Here is a 12,513-nt window from a genome sequence, read left to right on the forward strand (position 1 = left end):
ATTTCTGTTTCCACATCTGTTTAAAACCACTTTAATTGCTAAATAGAGAAATAACTTGAATTTAAGAATGCAGAGCACACTAAGAGCTCTTACGTCAAACTCTTCAAATCTTAAAGTATGTGTTCAGGTGGAGGGAAGTGATCCTGCCCCTCTACTCTGTGCTGGGGAGACCTCACCTGGAATACTATGTCCAGATGTGGCGTTCCCAACAGAGGAGAGATGTGGACCTGTTAGAGTGCATCCAGAAGAGACATACACAAATGATCCAAGGGATGGAATACCTGCCCTATAAGGACAGGCTGAGAGCTGGGGCTGTTAAGAAGAGAAGGCTCTGGGTAGACTTGCTGGTAGCCTTTCAATATCTAAAGGGGGTGGGGGAGGACTATAAGAAGGGGACAGACTCCTTAGCAGGACAAGGGGAAATAGTTTGAAACTAAGAGAGAGGGATATTTCGATTGGACAAAAGGAAGAAGTTTTTTACAATAAGGGTGGTGAGGCACTGGCACAGGCTGCCCAGAGAGGTGGTGGAGGCATTCAAGGTCAGGCTGGACCAGGCTCTGAGCAACCTGACTGAGCTGTAGATGGCCCTGCTCATTGCAGGAGAGCTGCACCAGATGACCTTTAAAGGTCCCTTCCAATTCAAAAGATTCTATGATATTCAAACCCCCTAGATTGTTCTGTTCCTCTGCACTCCTATTTAGAAAGCATATATATAAGGTATCTTTGTTCAACAGAGTGAAAGCCCCCTCTATTACACGCCATCAGCGGCCATAATTCAGATCCAGGGACATATTTTTCTGCTGTGGTCTATAAATCAAACAGCAATGAAGATACCTGCAGGCTGCAGAGAAGAGGAAAGCCAGCACTGCAGAAAAAAATACTGCCAAGATCTCAGAAATCTTAAATTGTTTGCTAATCACTATCTGCAGTTTTATGCCACTTATGGCAAATTCCTTATAACATTAAATATATACTGTAATCTAAAACAGTAGCATTTATCATAATTTGCATGGCATACCTTTGATGATTGTACATACTTGTCTGGCTTACAGAAGTGGCCCTATTGACCCCTGGTGACTAGCCTCAGTTTCCTCAGACATGGAAAATTCTCTATTTATAAAAGTGCATTTATAATCTCTTAATCTCAGATATTCGATTTCTTCTGAAATGAGGCTCTTTAGGCTATGGAAAATGAAGAGGAGAGTATGTACTCATCTTACATCAAATTATGGATAAAGCAGTTTCTCACATGTGCAGACCGTATGGCAGTCTGTGGCTTGCTACTGATGTGACATTTCAGAATATTAGATAGATTTCTGGATGTTCCCCAAACACACTGAATTACAGGCAGGCCCTGCTATCCAAAACTGGTGTCTTGATTTTGGTGCCACACTTCCACTTCACAAAGCAAAGCCCAGGGCTTTTCTAAATTACACTGGGCTGTAATAAAATCACAAAGATGAAATGAAGCAGCGCGGCACAAAAATGATTGTATCTCACCTTAAGCTTCAGCCAAGGACATGAAAAAGTATCGGAGAACGTGGAATATCCTTGGTGTGAGCTAAAGGATTATGTATTTCTGTTGGCTGGCCTTTAGAGCAAAGTGCTTTTTTGATGAACACTAACGGGAAGCGTATCCCTTTGAAGGTGAATGCACACGACTGCCATTGGTGGAATATCGCTTTTTCCATAAATTCAGTGGCAGTCAAGCAATAGTGTTCCTTGTATGAACGGAAATCAGAGGTAACTGGTGCATATGTTATGGCATAGCAGTGCCCCAAGGCTTTACCTAGTGCATCATAAGAGAAGAAATTTAATTGTCAAAATAAAATGGGCTTTAAAGGAAAAAACCCACAACTCTATAAAATTAATGTTAAAAATGTTATGGCCAAGATTTAAAGAAGTATATACATGATATGCAGTTTCTGCACTGAATGCACTTTGCTTTGTTCAAAGAAGAAAAAAAGAAGTCCTCTTAGTTTAGGGCTTTTCAAAAGATTCATGTTGTTTTCTCCAAAAGCATTCATTTTGTGTTTTTACAAGCAACAAAATGCACAATAGGCCGTTCTGCCACATGCGACTGTTCTCAGTCACAGCTATCTCCCAGTCTTCTGCAATCTGCTTCAAAGGTAGCAGACAGCAAAGAATAACTGAAAATGATCGTAATAAGATGCGTGAACTTTGAATTTACAGACTCTCTATTGTTTTCCTTGCATGAGCTTGGAGGGCGAGATGAAATCTCACATACTGTGGAGTCTTATGGTGCATCTCTTCCCTAAGTTAGCAGTAAGAACAGTAAGCATCTTTTTATTCCCTTTATTCTAGATGTTTTCAGCCTTTTAGCATGAGATATTTCTTTCAGGAATTGAATGACACAAAACCAAAACATGAAACTCACAAAGATGAAGCACATAATGTAACTCAACCTCGAAAAACAATATGAAAAATACTTTCATTCTGAGTGAACAAAAGAGTGAATGGTACAGCATAGGTAATGCCTTTTCCATGTGACTATTATGTCCTTTAAGGCTAAACAGAATAATGAGGATTTCTTCATTATTTATGTACATTAAGAACAATCTTTGTAGCTCCCTAATGAAATGAAGTGTCTCATTTAGGACTATTATTGCTGCATTTAGAAAGATTTCACAAATTGACAGACAAAAAGCACAGCAAATTACGGCAGCATTAGAAAATAATAAGAACGAAATTGTAGAAGCGATGTACAGAGTTTTTCATACTTCTGTACATTGAAGATATACCCTAAGCTGTCAGGACCATATTAAATGGGGCATAGTTAAACTGAGTGGCTCTGATAAGGGGCTCTGCTTTGCTATCAAAGTTCTAGATCAGTTGGATTGAATTTCCTGCATATTGCACGTTTCCACACTTTCATTCTCTCTCTTTCCTTTCAGTGACACTACAAGGACAGCCTTAGATATGCTTATAATTTGTGGTTTTATAATGCAGGAGACATCTACATTTTCAAAGAAGAGATGATACCACAATAGTCAGGAAGGAAAAGTTTTCCAAAACATTCATTCTGTGCATGTTCCCCATAAGTTTTACAAAATGACCTTGCGGACACTCTTAAGGAAGACATTTGCATTAAATAAAAAACCACTTGCCTGAAGCTGATACTTTAACCTTAAGCATCCTAAACAACAGCAGAGTTGTTCCATTTCCTGTTATGAAGCCCTTTGAAATTTCTTTTATCCTTGAAACATATCCCAAAGAATTTTTATTCCAAATTCTCCCAAGTGAAATAGTTGCATGTGTTGTACTCCCACAACTTGGCTTTATCACAACAACAAAAATAATAGCCTCAGATTCATGTTCAGGATATATATTTGGCATAGGTTTTCAGACTCTTTTGTGAAAATAGTGATTATTGCTAAGAATCGTCACAATAATATGGTCAAGACAGCTACCAGGAACGAGATAAGAATGCTCAGGAAGTTAAATCACCTAAGATCAAGTTAAAGCATCTCTGTACTCCTCGTGCTTGAACTTTAAAGCATCGTTGGAGAGGCCCTTGCTAGGCAAGAAATTGCTCACTAAATTCCACGGTTTATTACTAAAAGCTTCTCAAGGAAGGGCACCCATTCAGTTTGACTTTAGGCTACAATCCCAGACTGTGTGTATACACTTTCCAAGGCACAGAAAAGGCAGACACACACAGAACCTTTCAAGCACCAGCATTAAGCAGCTAACAGAAAATAATATGATTTTTCTTCTAAATTGCTCTGTTCTGACTTGCTTGGTAAATTAAATAATCAGGTGTAGTTAGTACCTTACTAGAACATAAAACTAGCTACGAGGCATTAACAGGGAGATATGCTGTGGTACAGAGCTGTGGGTCAAATGTATGCTTTTGCTTTTGGAAGATTCCCTCTTAAGTGACGAATAGTCCCAAATGTGGCCAAATACTTCACCTTTTCCCTATAAGCACTGCATTTGTTAGGCTTAATGCTTCCTGTAACACTCAGAGTAATGTTCAACACTGGCAGGCATGCAATTTTCAGAGAAAGGGGAAAAAAAATGGAAAAAAAGAAAATGGTCCTATTATTTCACTGTACCACAGTATGATTATAACATTGCTGTGCATATATCTCTGCTGAAATTGAATTGCCAGAAGAAGCAGTAGGGTCTTCACGACTAGCTCTGTAATCTGGCCTAGAGTCAAGCTGCCAACTTTTGTATGAATTCACAATTCTCTAGCTACACAAAATCATATATAAACAGTTATTATCCTGTTTATCTGTACAGGCAATAAGGAGGAGCACATCTAGAAGTTAAAAAGACGGTAATAATGTTTTCATGGACTAAAGCACTTACCAGGGTCTGATTCTGTATTTCCATATCAGCTTTTGTGTTGCTGTTTTTCTTGTGGTTTCCTTGAGAGCTGATAGAGTTGCTGTGAAGAGAGGAGCCCTGGGAGCTGCCCTTCGACACACTCCTGTAGGAAACATTATTTGATCCACTTTCTGTCTGCTGAGCTGCTTTCTTATCAACTCTGCAGGTAGAGAGTGATTCCTCTGATAAATTACATTGCCCTTCTTCAATCACTCCACTTTTCCATTCCTTTAATGTTTAAAGTAACCTCTCTGTATCTTTCTGTCTCTAGACCTTTGAGTGATAAATGTTTCTAACTAGCCTTGATCAAATCTGTCACTTGCAATTTCAGGTAGTATATCAATTTAGTCTTTCACATATAATGATTTATTTTATATTTAGGACTGCTGGGGGGCAAATGTGAAAGCATGGTATAGCAATTGCTAAGTTTTCCTGTGACCAAAGGTTATGGTAGGTAGAAATGTAACTAATCCTGATTAGTTCCCAAATGTATGCTTGCTGGTTACAATACATGGAAATGGAAGACATTAAAATATGCACCTAACTACCCCCTATTTTCACATATCACCTGCCTACATTCTTGATTTCTGGAATCACCTGTATTTCTGCCAACTTGCCATTCTATAATATCAAAGATCTTTTGTTTGGTTAACCAAGTAACATGAACATAATTATCATCTCATTCTTTAAGTTTTTATTACCTTAAGGATTAAAGTCCTGATAGTTTACAAAGCGGTTGTTCCAATGTATTCTTAGTCTAATGGCAACATATGGGCAGCTTAGAGTCTGAAAATGCCATAAAATTTACAGCACGCAACAAAACATCCCATACCTGTTTAGAAGTTCCTTCATAAAACTGTCTTTTGATGAATATGTAGCTATGGAGGAACCTCTGAGTTGTTCACATCCAATCTTGCCAGACGTGTTTCGTGATGGCTTCAAAATTTTAAACTCCATAGCATCATCTAAAAAGTCACTGCTGTCCGTTTTCCTGTTAATTTCATTTTCCACTTCACAGTGTTGTTCAGTTTGCTTTTTTTCTTTTCTTCTCTCTAATTTCGACTGCTTAATTCCAAATCCTGAAACTCTTGGTTCTTTTTTTTCTACCTTTGTTTTAGGAACGTCAGGTTTCCTGCTGCTCAGTGCTGGCAGCTTACTCTTTCGAAAGCCAAACCAACTAGCTATAGAGGGCCCAGTCTTTTGTTTAGTCTCTACAGTGGGAGATTTGTTTTGTTCCTGACCCTTCTGGACATTTTCTTGGATGCACAACATGACCTTCTCCTCTATTGTAGGTTGCAGAGCAGGTGAACTAAAAACATCAGTAACCTGAGGGGCTTCTGCTAACTTTAAAGACATCTGCTGTCTCTGTGATTTTATTGCTTCCAGTTTATGCGGACATTTTATTCCACCCAAGCTATGAATTGATGAAATCTGTTTGGAAGATACAGTAGCTGATGCATCTAACTCCAATTCTGCTGGCAAAACACTCTTTTTATTTAGAGCTTCGTGTTTTAAATTTTCACTGCTTTTCTCACTCTGGGCAGATAGACTCCGTGCATCTTTCATAGAAAATGATTTGTTTCCATCATATTTTGAAGTGTTTCGAAATAAGTCTACTTTTGGAGATGATCTGAATGGCAGTTTGCTTGGGCTTCCATGCTGGTTATTGCTATTACTTCCAAGAGAACCTTGTCTAGAGTAAGCATTTTCTGTGTTTTTTGAAGTATTTGAAAGAGTCTCTTGTGTTGCTCCTGACCCAGGAATGGCCTTAATTTGAAGTCCTTCCATGGCTGAGTTCTGCCTTGTTAGAGAATTTCCTCTGTCAGAAGTGTTTGTAATAATCTGAGTCCGTACTTTTCCAAGACTTTCTGTCACAAGGGTAGATGACTTTTCTCCTGTATGAACGCTGAAACTCTGACTTCGAGCTTTTGCTCCATTCATGCCTAGAGCTGGTTTCAAGTGTGACTTGTTGCTAGAAGAAAAAGATCTCTTAACTAGTTTGCTTTCTAATTCATCTACTCTGTCTACCACCAAGCTGCCATTTTCATGTGAACGAGGTGATGCTGTATCCACACTAAGTCTCAAAGAAAAATTATCTTTTATTTCGGTATCAGACTTAGAGTCCTTTAATTCAGCATCTATTGCACCTTTGGTGGCCACACGTTCATTTTGCTTGTGCTTACTTGTACTCACGTGGCTTTTGGAAGCTGCATTTATACTATCTTTTTCCTGCTTCCCTGGGACGGTGGAGCTCTTTCGGAGAAGTTGAGGAGATTTGACAAATAATTTCAGTCCTACAGGGAGACGGGTTTTCACTCCTTTCTCATTAGAGTTTTGTGTGGCATTTGCAGTGTCACTACCATGAAACAGTGTTGACAATGGAGAATTGTTTACCTGAGATAGCAAGGGCTCACTCACGCTTGCTGTATGACATTGAGGAGTTGCAGGGAGAATGTTTGGCATCTTTTGTGGCTGATCAACCCCACTGTCACTGGAAATATCCTTCTTGCTGGAATGCACTTCTTGTGAAGTTGTTTCCAGTGACGGACCCAGAGGAATGGACCTGCCTGTCTGAGAATCCATGCTCAGAAACTCACGGTTCCTGTGGAGACCCATCTGATTGGTGTTTTTCAGGCAGACTTGCTTTGTGGAAACTTTGGAAAGTCCTTGGCATGCACTATGGGGTTGCTGAGATATACATTTATTTTGCATAATTGCTTCAGAATTTTCTTGAAGGTAAGATAACTCAATTTTGGCCCCAGAAGATACACTTTTTGCTTGCATATCATGACTAGATTGATTATGGATGCCAGAGTTTGCAGTTCCTTTTAATGGTGATGATTTCAGTATATTTTTTGCTGTTTCACCTGGAACAGCTCCTCCTAACTTCACAGCCGCAGGTTGTGAATGAGCATAATCAGGACGAATCAATAGGGACGTTGACCTGCCGGGAGGAAGGGGTGGGGATGGCGACCTGGCTTCTACAGTTGCTAAATCATGATTAGAGTCTCTAGTTGGAGGTTCTCCATAGTCAGTAGGCTCTATAAGGTGCTGAGGCAACAGTGGTGATGCTGGACTCTGACTCTTTGGATACTTTGTCCCATTGCCTCTGCTCGGACGCTTTGAGCTGGGCAGGGGGTGGGCAGGGGGCTTTGGAACTTGGAAGTCAACTTTTGAGTCAAAATTACGAGGTGGACTTTGTGCCTTTTTGAGTCTTGAAAGCTTTACAGGTGGAAGAGCAGGTGATTTTTCAAGGGTTGCAGGGGTCACTGAAGTAGCTACAGGTGCCTCCTCACTCTCTGTCATCTTGTTTTTTTGTGGAGAAAATTTACCTCTGCTGGGTATTTTAGTCAAGATTGGCTTTTGATTGATTCCTGCATGAACAATGGAGCTTGAATTGGTCTTGTACGACACATCATACACTGGCTTCACTAGTTTTTGTCGTGGTGCATTTTGCAGTATTATTCTTCCACAGGGTGAAGATTCACTGCAGGTTGTGGTGACAACCATATTTTTATTCCCTGTATTATCTTCAAGAGTCTGTTTTTTAGTTTTGTCTTCAGGTCCTTCCAAAACACTGTAGTCTCTAGCATTTGTTCCTGCCTGCAAATTAGCTATTCCCTGAGGTATAAGTTCAGTATATTCTGCACTGGACCTACTTTCTGGTTGGTTGACTGATATCTCATTTCTTGTTACAGTGACAACTCCAGTTTGATGCGAGCTGAATTCAATAGGCTCACCGTCCTCAGCATCAAATATCACTGTAATGCACTCCTCAGAAGAAGTCTTTTTTATGACTTTTTGTTGTTTAATGAAATTACATGTCTTTGGCCTAATGTCTGAGTGAGCAGATGTCTGTCTTTCCTCTTTGTCACTAGATATAAACTGAGAATTCTCTGTGACTATGAGCACATCAGAGTTCTTTGTGTACTTCTCAGTAAAAGGAGTTGCTAATAAATCTGATGGACTTTTCTCATCACTGCTTTCTATATGCAATTCATCCAAGACTTCATTGTCATCAGTATCTGAAAGCTGAAAATTAAGGTCCTTCCAGCCTATATTAGCATGGCTTTGATCTAACTGTAAATCAGGCAGCTTTGTTCTGGTGCACGATTCTACTTCTGCCTGAAATCCACTGACAAAACTGGTCAATTTTTCTGGTCTTTCCTTTGAATTAAAATATGAACTTCTTTCTGGCAAATGTTTCCTATTAGGATCCCAGTGAAAGAGACTGTCAGAAACACTGTGAGTTAATTTGTTACAATAGATCCTGCAGTCTTTGCTTGGTACTTCCTGCAGCAATAATAAAGATGAAGAATCATCATCTGCATCATCATGTGAGTCTGAATCATAAGAGAAAGTTTTGTTATGTTCAATGCAACTACTTCCTATTTCCATTGGCTTACAATGAGTCTGCTCATGATGGCTGCCACATTTAACTCCAGGGGAATATATTCCTTCATTGGAGTTCATGCAATCTTTGTAACCCCATTTCGGTATTACTGAAGGTGATTCAAGTAATACTTTTTGCCTCTGTAATTTCTTCAGTCCTTCTAGGATATGGTTTTCCTTGATACGAGTTGGAGGCAGATCATCTGCAGGACTAGAGAGGTTGCTTGGGAGTGAAGAACCAATGCTTATTCTTTTATCCCAGCTCACGGATGACTGTCAAAACAAAATAAAACTCACATATTACTCACAATTGCTATTAATAAGAAATGTTACAATTTTATTAAAGAAATTTAGGACCACATAGTACATTACATTTCATTCATTGCTATTAACAGCAATCTTCTTTTTTAATATAGGACTTCATACTGGTGTGAAGGCCACAGCGGAATTAAAACCTTTAGGAAGAAAAATGTGAATGGATGGATTAAGATAAAGAAGGTGAAGAACAATTTGGATTGTGAAAAACAGAATAAATGTCAGAATAAATGATGAGACTGTGAGCAAATTGGAGTGATAAGGGAATTGTTAAAAAGAGTTAAAAGGGAAGAGAGTGAGAGGAAGAGAGATAGAAGGGAGAGAGCTCCTACTGAGTTTTTTGACAAGTGTTTTAAATGTGAAAGAAAAAAGAAAAGAAAAAAATATTTCTGAAAGTCATTATAAGCTAATAAATGAAGCAAGTTAATTTGAGTTACCCTTTTGCTGCACGTCTTCCCATCATTCCAAGTGTAGGAGGAACCACTGGAATATTCACTGCAAGCACTTGAAAGGGAGAGTTCACTGCTACTGCAGCTGCTCCGGGGATACAGGCGGCTAGGACCTGTCACATTTAATTGACTGTGGCATTTCAAGACAGGTATAGTGGATTTCACATTCTGCTGGCATTCCTAAAACATGAGAAGAAATAGAAATATCTTATGGCTGGAAAAAGATCATTTAACTTCTGCCTGATTAAGAAGGACAAAGACAAGCCAAGTAAGCTACTTACACATTCCTATTAGGCCATTAGTGTCTGGTGAATTTAATGCAGAGAACTAAATTAAAAATTGCCAATATTTTCATTTGTCAGGGGGAAAAGCCATGATCCTCCATGTTTCCTTTTTTATTCTTGAGCCAGTATTCTGCTCTTCCTTTGCTAAAGACTATTGAGTCTGCTAGAATTATGCTTTGTATATAAGCAGCATGCTCCAGTAAGATACAGAAAACAAAGTTATAAGAATACAAGTACATCTTGACAACTGCATTATAGCCCTAGAATGTAACAGATGAGGCTGTATACCCTGGACAAGGTAAATTAATTTAGTATCCCAACCAGAATGTCCACTGAGAATGGAATCTCTCCATTACAGTCTAATTTTGGTTTCCTATCTAGTTCAAAGCTTTGTCTAAGAAACTCTCTGACGTAGGACAATCCATCTTTGTGTCACTTGCAGACAGCTGAAGCCTCTTGCTTATGCAATTTATTGACACTTTATGGCTGCCTTTAGTACTTGTGTAGTTATCGCCCCGCTCCAAATGCAATTTCAGCTGACTGTGACTAAGTGCCAGCTTTGAGGAAGAGAGTAATGAAGAGCAGATAGCACTTTAGGTAAAATATTAAACCTCTGTAGGAGTATCTAGGATGCCTTTAATTTGTTTTCAAACTAATACTCTTGTGCCTAACAATGTTAGATCTTCTTTAATGTTAAGTGCCTGCACCATTCTGTTAGGCAATTCTCCAGTTTCCTTACCAAATCAGACACCTTTTTAATTACCAGTAGCAAAAAACAGAATGACACAACTCTACTTTTTACAAAACTTTGCTTTGAATTTCATTAAGACAGAACATGATTGTGCAGCCTCAAAGAATATTTACTGCTTTTTGCACAGGGACACAGATCCGATCCATTTTGCTGAGATTAAAAATTTACCTTCATATTTAGGAAACGTAAAGTCCACAAAAAATTTACTAAAACTGTATGTGCAACACACAGCTGCTTCATGCAAATCTCTGGAAAAATGTATAGTTTGTAGGCACTTCTCATGCACTAACATTTTTGTTGTACTTTTCCTAATTTCTTCCATTTATTCCCCCACAACCTTCCATTTATTATTACTAGGGTTGAACCTTTTTGGAGTTAAATGGGTGAGAGCTGAATTTTTACTGCTAAGGAGTTCATCAGTACAGCTATTCATTGCTCAGCTGACATAATAATGTTCTGGTTTTGACAAACATAACTACAGGGCAAGTCATTACTCTCTGTCACAGGCAAAACCTATGAATGGGAAAATCATTTAGAGGTAGCAAGAGCACATTTCACCTCTGGGAGTTATTGGTACATGTCCTCCTAGGAAGTCAAATGGATGCAGGAGGAACAGCCTTTAAATCTGTTGGCTCTGGGAGGAACACATGCTTCAGCATCAGAGGCAGGATGATGCCTCTGTTTTTAGCTTTGTGGAGACAAATTATTTCTGCCACTGTGATTCCCATGGGAGACCCCTCATCAGCTGCCACATCCATGATGGTGTCATGCCCAGTAGGGCTGACTGTATAGAGGCCAATGGCAACACGTGCTTGTTCTGGCTGTTTCAGACGTGGCAATGGAAAAACCCACCACATCAAAGTACTGCCCTTTATACCATGCCACGTCGCAGTCAGCTGGAGAGAAGGATGTCTGTAAAATCCTTCCCTATAAGAATACTCTGTAAGAGAAAGGAGGAGACCGCTGCAAACTGAAGAGTTTGCTTTCCCTTCCTATTACCTTCAGCTAGTCTGCAGGCCTGGCCATCCCTTTACTTTGTTTCCCTTGCACCAAAAGATGAGAAAGGTATTTGCTCCTGTAGTTTTAACAGTGTGAAAAACAGATATCTGAGCAAAGCAAAAGAAGGGTTTATCACTGAAATCATCTCTATTGTTGGAGAGATGAGGAAATGTGCAAAAACATTGCAGCGCTAGAGATTCTGAAGTAGGATATCCACCTCACTTCTGGATTACCTTGAGACTACCATAAAAGGACTGAAGTTTTCTCTGGCAATTTGCCTGTATTCTCTAAACTCTCTCAGAAAGTACTTTAAATTGTATGTTTATGATGCATTAATTAAATACATTTAACTTGCACATGGGTTTGTTAACTGACATGGTGAAATTTTAATTTTTTTAATTATGACTTTAAAATCATTACCTTTAACAAAAATTAGAGTACAAAGGCCTGAATATAATATTACAATTTAAATACATAATTTTTGCCAGACATCACAGAGAACTGAAAGAATCAGACTACAAAGGAGACAAAACTAGTTATTTAGAAAATCCTAACCTGAAGGCTTAATTACATGTTATGCAGAGGGTTGTTAGCATTTTTGTGAACCTTTGAAACAATGCCTTTTCATTACAATACGTACTACAAAGGAGATCACATTTTTGTTGACATTACTACACTTCAAGATCAAAGGCACGCACAGGTTCAATGTTCTGTTCTCGTTCTCTTTATTCCTCTCTATCTTCATGTGCTTTTGTTTTCTAAGCTACTTTTCTCTTTGACAATGAAACATGAAAGCCACACTGGCTAACATTTTGCCAAATAAGCACAAAGCTAAACCCATCAGAAAAAAAAATGCAGAGCCCATGAATTTTTAAAAGTTCATACATAATATATCATAAAAGTGGATGAATAATATGGTGTATGGGCTTTAATAAAAAGCTCCTTGACCATTTCTCACGGATTCTGA

General features: G+C 38.8%; 1 protein-coding gene across 20 annotated transcripts in view; it reads right to left on the reverse strand.

The window, feature by feature from the left end:
* NCKAP5 (NCK associated protein 5) overlaps positions 1-12,513 on the reverse strand; it is a 441,589-nt gene that overhangs the window by 49,987 nt on the left and 379,089 nt on the right. For 16 of the 20 annotated variants that reach the window (XM_040704243.2, XM_040704245.2, XM_040704244.2 and 13 more), the window contains 3 exons: positions 9,501-9,692; positions 5,189-9,021; positions 4,339-4,516 (listed from right to left, as the gene is read on the reverse strand). In XM_040704243.2, the coding sequence (XP_040560177.1) occupies positions 4,339-4,516; positions 5,189-9,021; positions 9,501-9,692 (4,203 nt within the window). The remainder of the gene's footprint in view (positions 1-4,338; positions 4,517-5,188; positions 9,022-9,500; positions 9,693-12,513) is intronic. The other 4 variants (XM_046944122.1, XM_040704248.2, XM_046944123.1 and 1 more) reach the window with 1 other exon arrangement.

Source organism: Gallus gallus, chromosome 7 (genome assembly GCF_016699485.2).
Source record: "Gallus gallus isolate bGalGal1 chromosome 7, bGalGal1.mat.broiler.GRCg7b, whole genome shotgun sequence".
NCBI lineage: Eukaryota > Metazoa > Chordata > Aves > Galliformes > Phasianidae > Gallus > Gallus gallus.